This window comes from Python bivittatus, unplaced genomic scaffold (assembly GCF_059951505.1).
Source record: "Python bivittatus isolate LINGU-HERP-01145 unplaced genomic scaffold, Pbiv_v1 ctg000610_np1212, whole genome shotgun sequence".
NCBI lineage: Eukaryota > Metazoa > Chordata > Lepidosauria > Squamata > Pythonidae > Python > Python bivittatus.
Window position 1 is genome coordinate 30,874,938 of NW_028277088.1, and position 15,211 is coordinate 30,890,148.

The 15,211-nt window shown below is 37.5% G+C and overlaps 1 protein-coding gene across 1 annotated transcript; it reads left to right on the forward strand.

Annotated features, from left to right (window-relative positions):
* The first annotated feature begins 3,398 nt into the window (after positions 1–3,398).
* Positions 3,399–13,512, forward strand: NUP42 (nucleoporin 42). The gene is made up of 7 exons (XM_007442728.3): positions 3,399–3,644; positions 6,098–6,293; positions 6,780–6,874; positions 7,897–7,973; positions 8,087–8,173; positions 9,325–9,409; positions 9,545–13,512. Exons 1-7 carry the CDS (start codon positions 3,521–3,523, stop codon positions 10,075–10,077), a joined length of 1,197 nt encoding a protein of 398 aa, XP_007442790.1. The 5' UTR covers positions 3,399–3,520; the 3' UTR covers positions 10,078–13,512.
* The last annotated feature ends 1,699 nt before the right edge of the window (positions 13,513–15,211 follow it).

Below are 15,211 nucleotides of genomic sequence, written 5' to 3' on the forward strand. Positions count from 1 at the left end.
TAGCACCCTAATGGCATTAGGACCCGGCTGTTTTCTTGGGCCTTGACCTAAGGTGGCTGGATCCCCACCCCAGATGTTGATGGTATATGTTCTGTATAGTTTGATGGATTCACCATCTTATTCTTTTTCCTTATTTTCTAGTCTGGTTCTGTTTTTATTATATTGGTTTTTATTTGTTTATTGTACTTTGAGCCATCCAGAGTCACACTGGAGTCAGGCAGCACCAGATTTAATTAAAAAAGAAAAAAATCTGTAATATTGCTACAAATTCTGTTGTAGCAATAGAAAATTGCAGTCCTTTTCTTAACTGTGTCCCATACACGTAGAAAGTTGTTGAATAGTACAAGATGTTAGTGGTTGAAGCCACTGTTTCTGGTATAGCTTTTTCTAGGGATGCAGTAAACCAGTTTGTGAGATGAGCAGATCTAAACCAGTTTGTGAGATGAGCAGATCCCAGCATCTGTGCCACTGATTTGTGACTCTTGGATCACATGCAGGATGTACTATGGAGATTATTTTGGCAAAATGCTAATGCAGGAATCTTTTCATTCAGTGGTCCTTAATTGGGGAGCCACCTGCCATATATGGATTATGAAAGTAAAACAATCTCACATATACTCCAAACCTTGGTTTCATTAACCATTAGGTTCATAAATATGCTAAGCCAAAACAAAGCAGATTGCTTTATGGCTTAGCGTGATGGGTGAACTCAGTATTAGATTCCTGCACAAAATTATGGACGTGATGGATGTGGCCAATCACAAAACATCATTCTCCTAGAAGGCAAAATAACTTTGTGAAAAACCTAGGTATGTAGCAAAGATGGAAATCTAAGCTTAAAAAAACAAAAGCACTCTACTATTTTGAACACAGTTTCCTGCCCCAATAACGTTTTCATGGAAGACAAACTCTAAATTCAGAGATTCCTATGCCAAGTTATGTTAATATTTGGCTTCACAAATCACAGCACAATATCAGTTTCACAGAATACAGATTGATGATTAAAATTAAACAGTTGAAGCACCAACCACAGACAATATTCCTGACAAAACAGTAAATAAAAAATGGTGAACATCAGTACCTCTCCCCACCAATCACAAAGCACTGTCCTTCACAATTACTATTCTCCAACCAGACATGAAGCTCTGTCACTGTCTTGCTTTACATTTCTTTGGGTACAGCTCAAAATGAAGCTTAATTATAGCTTAATTGAACTGTAATTACCTGCCATTTTTATTTGGATCTAAAAACATTTCTGGAAATAAAGGTGGCATTGGAGGCTGATGCTTTGGTTTACAGCATGTTATCTTCCAATTTAAAAAACAAGGGGCTGGAAATTGACAGATTTCAAGAGAGGTGTCTCTGGGAACCACGCTGGAGGTTGCTAATACTGTATATTGTATATGTATATAATACAATGTATGCTGTTACAGTCTTCTTTTAGTACAGAGGTAGACTTCAGGTTCTATATTTAATTGCAAAGATGTTACTATGATATGTCTCAACACTTTCTTTTCAGGATTATTGAATGTAATGCCAAATTGTATGCTTCCAACATAGATGTAAACAATAGAATTCCAGGCAAGAAAATTAGGGGTTAGTTCAGCTCTCTGTTAGGGGCACAATTATAATTTAACAATGGCTACATTTAGAAGATAAGGCCCTACCTCTTCAATAGTTGTGGTGAAATAGACATTTTTACAGTTACACCTTCATAGAACACATTGCAGCTGCCAAAATCCACTTCACAATGTATCTATTACTATACTATTGGCTTCTATCATTTGGAGGCCCTCCAAGGAAGATAAATCAAATGGGACAAATTGGGTCATAAAGAAAGATGATAAAACACTGAAACACTACCATCACTTTGTTCTGTATTAAACTACTTTTTAAAATGTTATTGCTTTGCTAAGAAAAAAGAACCAGAAATGCAAAATACAAAATAAGAAACAACAAAACAAAAAGGGGAGAATTTATAGCAAACAACTCAATTTTTAAATACACCATTAAAACACAATCACATAAAGTAAAACTGATCAATCTTTCAATTTTGTCACTAACCAGTTCAAAAGGAGAGTGAACACAAATCCAAGATTTTACTACTCCAGATTTACAATGTTTCTACAGTAACTAAAACCATTGTTATTCATATATTGGTAAGTTGCAAATTCAATTAAATATATACAACATATTTCTATATCATAAACCTTGTAATTTCCCCAAACTTCTATTGATAGACTTAGGGTACTAGATCAAAACAAGATGACTGTTTTGATCCACACATGCTCTGGACCACATTCTGAAATTAAAAGTTAAGCTGCTTAAAATACCTCAAAGAAATTATCATAGGAATCCCTCTAAATACATATATCAATCTTCAAGAATTATTCTTTTTATACAGCTTATATCTTTCCACACATGCCCATAAGAATAACCATCTGTCTATATCAACACTAATCTATGATGAACAATGTGAAATATTTATATCTGCTTATGAAGATATTTTCTTGGGTTCTGATTTGAATTCTTACAGATAGAATTTAGCAACAAGGTGTTATGGTGCCTTCTCATACCAAAACAAGCTTTATATTACTATTGAATTGAAGTAGAATGAAATCTGTTTAAACCTATTTCCCACCATAGACATTTACATGTTCTTGATAAACCAAAAAACTCATAAGTAAATAGCCCTTTTTCACTCATGCTCCTGGTAGACGCTGGGAATTTGTCACTTAAATTTGAAGGCAAAGTAAGATAGCCTGTGCATTGGATTAGGAGTGTCTTCCCCTTTTATCCTCAAAGCTTTTTTTTATTACTGAGAGGCCATTTATATGGCTTATTGGATTTAGTAAAAAATGACTAAAAATAAAGATGTATTTTGGTTATTTTGAACTACAAAATTACCTCAAATTGGGAAACAAGTCATTTGAAATTAATGGACAGAAGTTCACTCTTAGAAGTTTTATATCCAACCAGTATGTGTTTGGTTGCTGGGCCTGCACAACACACTACACTAAAATACGTTTGACTAGTTTGTGACTGAGCATGTTGTGTAAACAGGTTTTCCTGCCCCGTTTCCCAACCCCTCTAATTTAAAATACAAATCTAAAATACAAAATAAAATAAATGAAAGTGGGGATTGACATTAACAGCACAATACGGAGAGTTTCTACTGTATTATACTTGCTGGATACAGCCTTTAAAGGCACACTAAATTCCTACCACTATATATTTGGGTGCGTGTTTTTTTTAATTAATAGTAACCAGGAACATAAGAAAACATTATTTGCTAGAACGCAGGCAGGCAATCTGCCGAGGCCCTTCTATTTACTTCCGCCAGGATAGCCTTGTCGTCTTTACGTCATCAACAGGCGCCTTAATCGCTGCGTGCAAAGGCACGTCCCAGATCGTAAAATCTGTTCCGCATAGCCCCAGAGAAAAACATGTGCGCAGCGGATATGGTAGTGGGAGCTAAGATGGGAAACTCGTAGGATCGGCGGTGAGGCGTTGCCCTCTCATGGCTCGGAATTCTGGTTTGGTGTGCTCTTACTTCTTACAGGGCAGCTGCCGTTTCGGTGACCGATGCTGGTACGAGCATCCGCGCAGTGGGAGATCTAGCCAGGCCTTTGATCAGAACTCAGGTGCGTAGGGGACTCGCGTGCTCCGTGGTCGTTAACTCTCGCTGCTTGCGGTTTCCAGGCTTTCTTCTCGCGGGGAACGTTGCTGCTATGTGGACTTACCCGTCAGAGAAGGATCCGCCCCTGCGTTCTAGGCTGCGGACAAGTATTGATTCCTATCTGGTTTGTGGAGTTCTTGGGGCTCTCTGAGCTTGGTTGTTTTCTTGCAAACGTTTCGTTACCCGGCTAGGTAACATCTTCAGTGGTAGAACAGAGTGGGGTTGACAGGGCAAACTACTAAAGTGAGAGCAAACCCCACTCCTTTCTAGCACTGAAGATGTTACCTAGCCGGGTAACAAAACGTTTGCAAGAAAACAACCAAGCTCAGAGAGCCCCAGGGACTCCACAGTTTGACCCTGAGCTACGTATATTCTTGTGATGGAATGGACTTATGAAGGCCAGGCTCAGGGAGATAAGCGTGTTCTTAGCCCCCAGCAGGAGCGTGGGAAGTTCAAGAAGATGAGGCTGGCACCTCCCTAAGGAATTCACGGTGTTGTGGCTGGCTGGCTTGGGAACTAGGGTTCAGTCTGGGGAGATTGATGTCAGGTTCAGCCCAAAGAACTCCAAGAGACAATGCAAATACAGTTCTGTTGCGTTTATTAGCTACAACCTCCAGACAGAAAATCTCCCCAGACTGAACCCTAGTTCCCAAGCCAGCCAGCCACAACACCGTGAATTCCTTAGGGGGGTGCCAGCCTCATTTTCTTGAACTTCCCATGCTGTTGGGGGCTAAGAACACGCTTATCTCCCTGAGCATGGCCTTCATAAGTCCATTCCATCACAATTCTCTTCTGTTGGTCTCTGTCTTGTTTGCTTGTATTTTCCCCTTGATCCCCAGCCTCTTTTACAATAATAGGTTGAAACCAAACTTGGCCATATTTTTTATTAGGATGGTTGATTTTATTTTGATACCGCTCAAAATAAAATTGAGAATTGATTGCCAGAGAATCCAAAAGCAGTTAAGAGAATCAAAACAGACTTCAAAAAACAATAATGCTGAAATCTAGTAAATACCAAGATTAAAACAAGGTTTGTTACAGAAGCAATATTAATGGACAGTGCAGAAAGTAATCTGGTTCTGGAATAGTTGTTATTCAGCCATTGTGTTTGAAGTTGTTATCCTTCTCATGAAATAAACATATAAGTGTTTGGTTGATTTCAGTGGGATCTGTTTTAAGTACAACTGAGTCCACACCGCCCATCCCCCCCCCAGCATCCCATTCATTTAAAAGGTCTCTCCCTCTTCAGCTGCTACAGCAATGTGTAACCATGGTTACAACTATTGAGAAAAGCACCTGATTCCAAAAATGCTGAAATGCTATCTTTTTATCATCAGAGTTTGATGGGCTGTTAAAGATACTCACAGAGAGAATACGCACGACTGAACTGAAAGGCTAGCTGTTTGTTTTGTTTCCATTTAGTGTAAATGTCAGTTTATACACGCTTCTATTGGTCAGCTGGTTGGAACACTGGCTCATTGTGATCTCTGCAAATTCTCAGTATTTCAAAGTCAGCAGGGATAAAGAGGATCACAGTTGAAGTGCTTTGAAGGGATGGAAATATGTGTAAATATCTTAATTTACAATATGGAGTAATTAAGCATGACACAAGAAAGTACAAAAGCTTGTAATGGTTTCACGTAATGTATAATGTTTAGTTTTCTGGTTTTATTATTTTTTTTAGAAGAAAAGCACATTTTGCACATACACAGTTGTGGGATTAAACCATCATCCTGAGTTTAAACAGATTATGCTTTAGGTTCCACTGAATTCCAGATATCCATAGGATTGCAGACTTAGAGACTGAAGAATAATAATCATAATACTGACAGTCTAAATCTTAGAAATGTAGCTCCTTTCAGCCAGCTTTTGTTGAGGTTTTCCTCCATCACTTGCTATCGTACCCATTTAACCATAGATCCAGGACTTGAAACTGGGGCCATGCAAAGCATGTTTCCACTGCTGAGTTTTGATTCTTTTCTTTTTTGCTATCTTCTTCTGTTTGATTATATTGCTTGTTAGCCTTCATTGCAGGTCTCAAGGATGCTTTATTATTGAATAATGTTTCCTCTCTTTTCAGATGAATGGTAAAGCTGTCTTAGAGCATTATCTTATGAATTATTTCAGTCAGTGACATCTAACATTTAAGAAAATAGTACAAAATGATTGCACACATGTTTATTAGAAGCAAATCTTAGTAATTTCAGTGGGACCTGGTCACAACTAACAAAGCTTAGGACTGCTTCTAGAGAATCAGTCCATGTTAGAATGATTGTGTTTTCTATACGTGTTGGATTTGTATCCTGCCAAATAGTCTTTCCAAGCCCATCTCTGTTATTTAATTCTGTGGTATAGGTTAAATTACTTTTGCTCCAAAGAAGATAAATGTTTGACACACCTTGTTCTTTTCACCCAAAGGCTCTAGCAGAAGAGGAGCATGGAGTGGGCAGCGCCAGCATTCCAGTAGTTTACAGACATCCAGTTTTTCAAAATCTTCTAACTGGCAAAGTAACAAAGATCCCAGATTCTTGAATTTTTCTCAGAATAGGTTTGCTGCATTAGATTCGAGTGAAAATGTGAATAATGATATTAAAAATGAAGAAGAAAAGCTTCTGTAAGTGGCATTTTTCTATTCCTTTATTACTATTAGATTTAAGGGTGCAGTTAAAAACAACAGTCCTAAACTCTGTGTCTGCGATCCTTTGCCATGGTTGTTTATACAGTCTATTGAACTGAGTATTATAATTGCATACAGAATATGCAAATTGGCCTGTAGACCATTTTGTAGGTACACCTGGAGGCCCATGGTGGTAGGAGACCCTACCAAATCCCACTGGCAGGGTTTCTTGATAGCAGAGCAGCACTTCCATCACAGCTTACACTGTCTGCCAGACTGACCAATTTTAGATCAGATCCTGTTTCTTGCATTTGGGAAAGAGAAAAGGATTGTAGTTAAGCCTTTCATAAAATTAACTAGGCTTATTATGCTCAGTAAGTCTTTGATTTGTCTCCATGTTTAAAAACAGTGAAACCTTAAGATTAGCTTGGCTTTGATTTCTCATCAGTTTAGTTTTATCACTTTCCATTATCATTTATTCAGTGAAATAATAATGAAAGACATGGAGATTTGGGAATCTTCAGGACAATGGATGTTTTCCACCTATTCACCTATGAAAGAAAAACCTAATATTTCAGGTACAAATTACTCTGTTGTCAGGTCTCATTGGATGAGACATTGCATATCTCTGTGTAACTAAGGCAGTATGGCTCAAGTGGGCATTTACACTTAAATGCTTTATGCAGTTTAAGTCATTTTTCAGTGTCCTTTTGAGACTTAACTGTAGTGATTTTTATATTAAACCTAAGAAGGAGCTATAAGTGTACCTATGAGGGTTGATTATACATTTCATATGAGTAACAGAGAATTAGCAAGCCCTTTTTTCTTCCATAGTAAATCTGGGACTAAGAGTTAGAGAATACTTTAAATCTGGTGGGTGAATGCATTTATGCCCTTCTCCCATCTCCTGATTCTCCTCTGCAAATACCTTTATGCCTGTACAGTATTTGTCTGTCTCTCTCACATATGCTCACACACCCCCTTCAGTGTGTGGCCAGACTCTTACACTCACACTGTGAGCTCCATTGGAGGGGCAGGCTAGACAACTTGAGAGCTATTAACAGGAGAACATGGAAAGCATATGAGCTCAATCATTTATTTTCCTTTAAACTACTATTGCCTGGTGAATATAGAGATCTGTCACTATAAGATATACAGTATTTAAAACTTAGGCCAAAATAATTTGGACCAGGCACCTTTATTCTAATATGAGGACAGATTTAGGAGACATGCATATGTGTGATACCCAGATCTCACATCTCAGGTAGGCATCTCAATTAGATCTAGAGTGTGCAATTGATTGACGAGGGCCTACACACTTTTTAGAGGGGGGGAAAAAAAAACTTCAGAGGACAGCAGGAGGTGTGGTTGGCAATATGGGACAGTCACTGGAAGATGGGGCAGAATTTTTGACTCAGGTTTTGCAGGGGCTTAAGAGACAAAATGAATGTAATAGTTTTCCTTATTTGCCTAATGAATTATATTGCCAATGAGTCTTTCTTAAGCACAAACTGGTCTATATGTATATTTACTAGGCTTGCATTATGGGGATAAAATAAATATTTCCCTTTCAGGTCTTTGATTGATGTTATTCTTACAGGTTTCCCCGACTTTCTACCAGAAGAGTTGCGCCTTGAATATTATAACTGTAGAGCAAACAATAACATACAAACTTATGTAAGTGTCTATATCATTTAGTATAGAAGGCTGTGGTTTGGAGTAATTCTTTTTTTCAGAAAGGTATTTGAAATGTGAAGCAGTAATTGAAGTGTCTTACTTCCTCTTTTCAGATCAGTTCAGTCCAGCAATTAGCTACTCAGTGGAGAAGTCGATTGCGTGAACTGAAGAATATAACAGCCTCTACTAAAACTGCACTGGTGAGAATAACTGGAAAATCAAAAGTGTTCTTGGTTGTATTTATTTTTTAAAATGTCATATGTCATATTGCATATTTTCATTCCTAATGATTTTCAAAGCATTAATAATTTTTGATATTATGGCAAATGATAGTACCTTAATAATATACGTGTGTCTGTGTTGAAGAGTGGTGATGGCAGCTGAAGAACTAATAGAGGGAAGACAGTCCACCTGCAGTTGCTACTGGTTTGTCTCAGTGATTGAAGGATTGCGTTTACTCTGTAACTGCTATAGTTGAGATAAGGGGGCTTAACATAGTTAGCAGCTTTATAAACACATTTAAAATGAATTTCTGTAGACAAGATTTTAGGTGGTGTTCTCAGCATTTGTTTTATTTGAGGGCATTTGGGGGGTTGTATAGAGAAATAACTAATGGCATAGAAATGTAATAAATAAAGAAAATAATCAGGATCCCCATGGAGTCTATCAAGTGTTTATCTGCTGCTAATCTGTACAGATTGTATCCATGGCAGATAAATACTTGTCTGAGTTTTCATGTTGAGCCTGGCGTGATTTGTCTGTTACGAAGGAGAAGTCAGATAAGATAGACCTCCCTGTGCGGTTAAGCAAAAGGTTTACCAAGTTAATAGATGACAGTTTGAACATCATGTTCCCTCCATATATCCCTCTGGAGGTTTAGAAACTGGAGTAGATTTCCAATTTCTCAAATGTGAAGTATTACCTCACCTACAGCCTTTAGCAGGCAGGTAGATGCTTCTCTCAGAATGAGGTCATATTCAGCTTCCTTGCCTCGGTTTCTGAGAAAAAGTGCTTTGCTTTCTTTGCCTCCTGCCTCCCTGCCAGCAAATTTATAAAAGAACCCAGGCTTACTTCTTGGTTTTAAAAGATGGTAATTGCCAAATTGGAGGATAAAGGGACATCGTGCTCTTCAGTAACAGAAACGTGAAGTTTCTCTGGAATAGGGTCCAGGAAAAAAAATGCAGCTTGCCGCTAAAGCAAAATAAATGTGAAATAATATTTACAACAACATAAGTAGAAAAAATTTAGATAATAAAAATAATCTCATTTTAGTATGCATGTACATTTCAAAATATTGAGTCTGAGGCCATAAAACAATATGTGAGATGTAGAACTTTTATTTGTTTTTAAGATAACTGAATTGAAGAAGGTGGCTAGTCACCAATCGCCTCCATTTGGGTTTGGAGGACAGCAGACATCATCTTTTGGAACGTCAAGTAAGAGATTAATTTTGGCTGATCCATTTTATTGCATGCTTCATTTTGATAATCCTAGTTCCCCATTTACTGCAATTTTCTTTTTCTTAATATTGCAAATGTACTTACAACTTTTTCTGTATGCTACAATTGCAGACTTTCCTGTGGATAAACAGAATAATGTTCAAGCCTTTTCTTTCAAATCTCCTTCTGAACTTGCCACTGTCTCATCTGGAAGCACACCTATATTTGGCAGCCTTTCTAATGTCCAAGGTGCCACGTTTTCTTCGGCTGCTCCCCATACAGTTGGCTTTAGTAATCTGCCAGTTTCATTTTCGTTTAAAATGGCTACAACTTCAGATGGAATTGGAACACCTGGATTTTCTGGATTTGAAAAACCTTTTTCTGCAAATCCTTCACCAGACATCACATCGGCTACACTATTTGGAAAAACAGTTGCTCCTTCTGACTTGAATTCTGCAAATATGGTCTTTGGAGAATCAGCAAATTCTCTTGCAAGTAATGTTGCACTGACATCCCCAATAACCCCAACCAGCAGTACTTCAGAAGAGTTATTTACCCCAAAGACAGAGCTATCTGCAGAAGAACTGAAGCAGTTTGAAGCTAAAAAATTTACCTTAGGAAAAATTCCTTTAAAGCCACCACCTGTGGAACTTCTTAGTATATAATACATTCCACAGATGTTCTTTCTATTCGTTTTTCTAAGTATGTTAACAAATGTACTTGGACTAAATCCTTGGACTAAGATTCATATTCCTTATGGGTCACCAACATTGCTTCAGATTTAATTCATTTCTATTAATGAATATTCTTGATTTATTAACACTAAAATGGAAATTTTTAATTTGAAATTATTCCACAGCAAAAGACAAGATTTAAATAAATGTTCAAAATAATAGTTATGACTTTTGTTTAATCCTCTGAAAGTGTTGGCTGATCACCTTGAGGAATATATTTTGCTATTGATCTAAAATATGTTCCATAACCTCAAAAGCAACTTTGCCCTAATGTCTGCTTATGAATCTCACTGAGCCATCTGCCCGTGAGAAGTGATGCTAGAATGTTGACTTGTTTTTCTGATCCTCCCAGTTCTTATGAGCTGGTTCAGATATTGGTCCTAAACAGCCATTCAGTGGTTTTTTATAATATTTTTATTAGAATTGTACATGGATAAAAGGTAAATACAAACCTAGAAAATATATACAAACAAAAAAGAAAAGAAAGAAAAAGATATAAAAAGTGACTTCCCTTTCCCTCCAAACAAGTATATTTACAATTGCTCACGACCTTATCTAGGATTACAAAAAAAAAAAAAACCTCTTCTTCCCATTTGTCATCCCTTAATAATAGTAAAATTATAAAAAAATCTTACCCAGCAAAAGCAGTAAGAGTGCCAGAAATAACCCATAAATTTTAATCTTAAATAAATCTATTATGCATTTTAACTATAACTTTCTCAGTTAAGTAAAACATAAAAGATTTATCCCCATAGGCATAAAAAATACCAACAATAGTAACATATACAATACTGTACAAAAGTTTTAGGCAGGTATGAAAAAATGCTATAAAGTAAGAATGCTTTCAAAAATATATATTGTAATTGTTTATGTTTATCAATTTACAAAATGCGAAGTGAGCAAACAGAAGAAAAACCCAAATCAAATCAATATTTGGTGTGACCACCCTTTGCCTTCAAAACAGCATCAATTCTTCTAGGTACACTTGCACACAGTTTTTGAAGGAACTCAGCAGGTAGGTTGTTCCAAACATCTTGGAGAACTAACCACAGATCTCTTGCAGATGTGGGCTGTCTCAGATCCTTCTGTCTCTTCATGTAATCTCAGACAGACTCCATGATGTTGAGATAAGGGCTCTGTGGGGGCCAAACCATCACTTCCAGGACTGCTTCTTGTTCTTGACGCTGAAGATTGTTCTTCATGACATTGGCTGTATGTTTGGGGTCATCCTGCTGCAGAATAAATTTGGGGCCAATCACACACCTCCCTGATGGTATGGTATGATGGATAAGTATCTGCCTGTATTTCTCAGCATTGAGGACACCATTGATCCTGATCAAATCTCCAACTCCATTTGCAGATATGCAGCCCCAAACTTGCAAGGAACCTCCACCATGCTTCACTATTGCCTGCAGACACTCATTCTTGTACCGCTCTCCAGCCCTTTGGTGAACAAACTGCCTCCCGCTACAGCCAAATATTTCAAATTTTGACTCATTAGTCCAGAACACCTGCCATTTTTCTGCACCCCAGTTCCTATGTTTTTGTGCATCGTTGAGTCGCTTAGCCTTGTTTCCACATCGGAGGTATGGCTTTTTGGCCACAATTCTTCCATGAAGACCACTTCTGGCCAGACTTCTTCTGACAGTAGATGGGTATACCTGGGTCCCACTGGTTTCCACCAGTTCTGTGCTGATGGCACTGCTGTACATCTTCCAATGTCAAAGGGAAGTAAGCATGGTGTATCTTTCATCTGCTGCATTAGGTTTCCTTGGCTGACCACTGCGTCTAAGGTCCTCAACGTTGCCTGTTTCTTTGTGTTTCTTCAAAAGAGCTTGAACAGCACATCTTGAAATCCCAGTCTGCTTTGAAATTTTTGCCTGGGAGAGACCTTGCTGATGCAGTAGAACTACCTTGTGTCTTGTTGCTGCGCTCAGTCTTGCCATGGGGTATGACCTGTGACATGAAACTGTCTTCCACAACCTCACCTTAGTAGCAGAGTTTGGCTGTTCCTCACCCAGTTTTAAGCCTCCTACACAGCTGTTTCTCTTTCAGTTAATGACTGTGTTTCAACCTACATATGAAATTGATGATCATTAGCACCTGCTTAGTATAATTGTTTAATCATACACCTGACTCTAATCCTACAAGATCCCTGACTTTGTGCAAGTGTACAAAGTGTGCAAGTGTAAGAATTGATGCTGGTTTGAAGCCAAAGGGTAGTCACACCAAGTATTGATTTGATTTAGATCTTTCTTCTGTTCACTCACTTTGGATTTTGTAAATTGATAAACATAATTACAATATATATTTTTGAAAGGATTCTTACTTTACAGCATTTTTTCACACCTGCCTAAAACTTCTGCACAGTACTGTATATCTTAAACTAAATTAAATAAATCCCTTTTACATTCTAACCTATAATTTTCTCTAACAATTAGGACATAGAAAGTTTATTCCCATATGAAAAAAATCTTTAAACCCTCATTAGACAATCCTGGTCATAAGAAAAGATTCCAATAGTAAAAGCCCAGAATCACAATTTATACAACTTAACCTTGATCAGATAAGTCCACTTTGAATTCCTTTTTCTTCTGTTTAGAAGAAAAATTCCTTTTTCTTCTACTTGATCTTCAGTAGTTTCTTCAAATAAAATCCCACATGATAATCTCTTATCATTTTCTCCCTACTTTCATACTTCCATTCTGTGGATCCAAAATAAGATGGCTCTCAGAGTCACTCTTCTGATTTATAATCTGAACATCCCCTTTAATTGTTCAAATATCATCTAGTATAACTTGTTAAGTCCCATCCAGTTTCTTTCTCCATGTCATTTTAAAATCCCATTTCAACATCTTCTGTGTCTTCCAAATTTCTTTTATAGTCTGTCAGTTTTTTAAAGTCCATTTTAAGATCCCTATTCAAATCATCCTCAGCCTCTGTTTTATCCAACAAAGTCTTTTCTTCTTCTATAACCTCTGTTAACTCTACTTTAGGCATATCAAAAAGTTTTTAAAATACTTTAAAACTTTTAATACAAAGTCCTGAACACATTGTTCCCAAACTAACTTAAATTCTTCTATAGTAAGATAATGTTTCTCTGTTGTGTTAATAGCTATCTTCTCCTTTAATTGCTGTCTGGTTTCCTCTAGTTAACCTTCAAAGTCCAGTCTTACCTTTTGTTTCTTTTCAGAGTCAGAACTTTCCCACAGTAAGTTTTCTTACAATTAATTCCAAAATCATCAACTATATTTTTATAAAATTTAACACAGTCTATAAAAACTATTCTTTCAAATCCATCTGGCCCCTTAAGTGTCCACAGTCAACATTTTAAACTCCCTTTTGCTTTTCAAAATTTTTTTTTTTTCCCTTCTAATCTTTAAACTTACATCTCCTTTCTTCAGGGATGGAAGGAAATTCTTCTGGTATGCAGGAACCTGCCCTTCAGAAGGTTTTTAATTCCAAATAAGTTGTTAATAGGTTGTCAATTAAGAGAGGAAGTGTATGCAAATCTAGTGTCCTTTTGAAGGCTCCAAACCACAGCTTGGGTTCAATGTTTTCCATGACTCCCAGAACGCTTAATCCGCTGGAGATCATGCAATTTCTTCACAGGGAGCCTCTGTGAGGAAGGTCCAGTCATCTCCTTTATCTGGAGATGGTTCTGAAGAGCTGGATCCTTTGCCAGCTCCTCTTAACCACTATGGCCATCAGCTCTGCAAAAAACAGAGCTGTCTTCAGTCTGCCATTATTCCTCCAGAAGTCAACAGCCATTCAGTGTTAAAGATTAAAGCTTTAATCTCCCCCTATCCAGGCTGACACTTGCCTTCTTTATCCAGCTGCAGGAACCATTTGGGAAGCTGTTGCTTTTGTAATTGAGTAAGTTCAGCATGCAATGTTGGCCAAACAAAAACTATGGCTATTGCAAGGAAGTCATCTTCAAACTATAGCTTAGCCCTTCCCAAATTGGGATACTTTAGACCAATGTTTCTCAACCTCAGCAACTTTAAGGTGTGTAGACTTCAACTCCCATAATTCTTCAGCCAGCATGCATGGCTGGAGAATTCTGGGAGTTGAAGGCTACACACCTTAAAGTTGCTGAGGTTGAGAAACGCTGCTATAGATAGGCTTACACCACATCTCTTGTAATTCCCACTGGGAAGCATGAGATTTACAGACTTGATTCACACATCATATTTGACTTTGACTGAACTGTGCTTTATGGCTAAGCCATAATTGATCAGATTTGCACAATGTAAGATAGAATCAAAGTACATTATGGCTTTGTGTGGATATATGAATCCATTCATGCCAAGTTGGGGAGGGCTTTCTTTCATTAACCATAGCTGAGATTAAATATATTACTTGGAATATGAAAACATAGTTCATCATAAGCAGAAGAAGAAACATCTGATTATCTCATGCTGCAGGGCAGGCAGAGAGCACCAATCTGGCTAAGGCTCATTCTTAGAACAGTAAACTCTGAACACAAACTTCTGTGTAAAATGGTGCTGCCAAGATTATAGAACACTAGGGAGGCCTATAACTTCTGCATGACGTAGCCACATGAGTATAAAATAACAAACTTGCTGAGGCTGTTAATAATGTATCCCCATTCCATGCAAAAGAGGAAAAATAAAAATAAAATCATTCTTGTGCAACCTTACCCTGGTGTCCTTCATGTTGTTTGCATTCATCTGGTTGCATACTAAAATATCAGAGTTTCCTATGAAGGGAAATGCAAAGCTGTTGAGTTGCTTTTCCTGTTAAAAGATTGGTGAATATCCAAATAGCTGCTCCCTTTGAAACTGAACACTGCAGTGGCAAATAGAATGCCTCAACCTGCAAGAAAAAGGACAAAAGCTGAAAAGAGATTACATGCTCTCATACCTTTTCTGTTTCCATGTGATTCCTTTGAAATTACAGAATATGGTGTACTTAATGTTTGCCACTGTGGCCATTATGGAATAGTGGCTAAGGTGTTGACTTTGATCAGGAAAATACAAGCAAATTTCCAATCATGGAGCTCACTGGCTAACTTGTGGGTGATCTCACTCAACCCAATATA

What these genes read in the sequence shown, in the direction of transcription:
- NUP42 (XM_007442728.3), top strand. Translation starts at nt 3,521, where the DNA reads ATGGCTCGGAATTCTGGTTTGGTGTGCTCTTACTTCTTACAGGGCAGC. An exon ending in ACAATAACATACAAACTTAT is followed by an intron (nt 7,974 to 8,086) that starts GTAAGTGTCTAT and finishes TCCTCTTTTCAG; the next exon opens with ATCAGTTCAGTCCAGCAATT. An exon ending in CCTCTACTAAAACTGCACTG is followed by an intron (nt 8,174 to 9,324) that starts GTGAGAATAACT and finishes TTTGTTTTTAAG; the next exon opens with ATAACTGAATTGAAGAAGGT.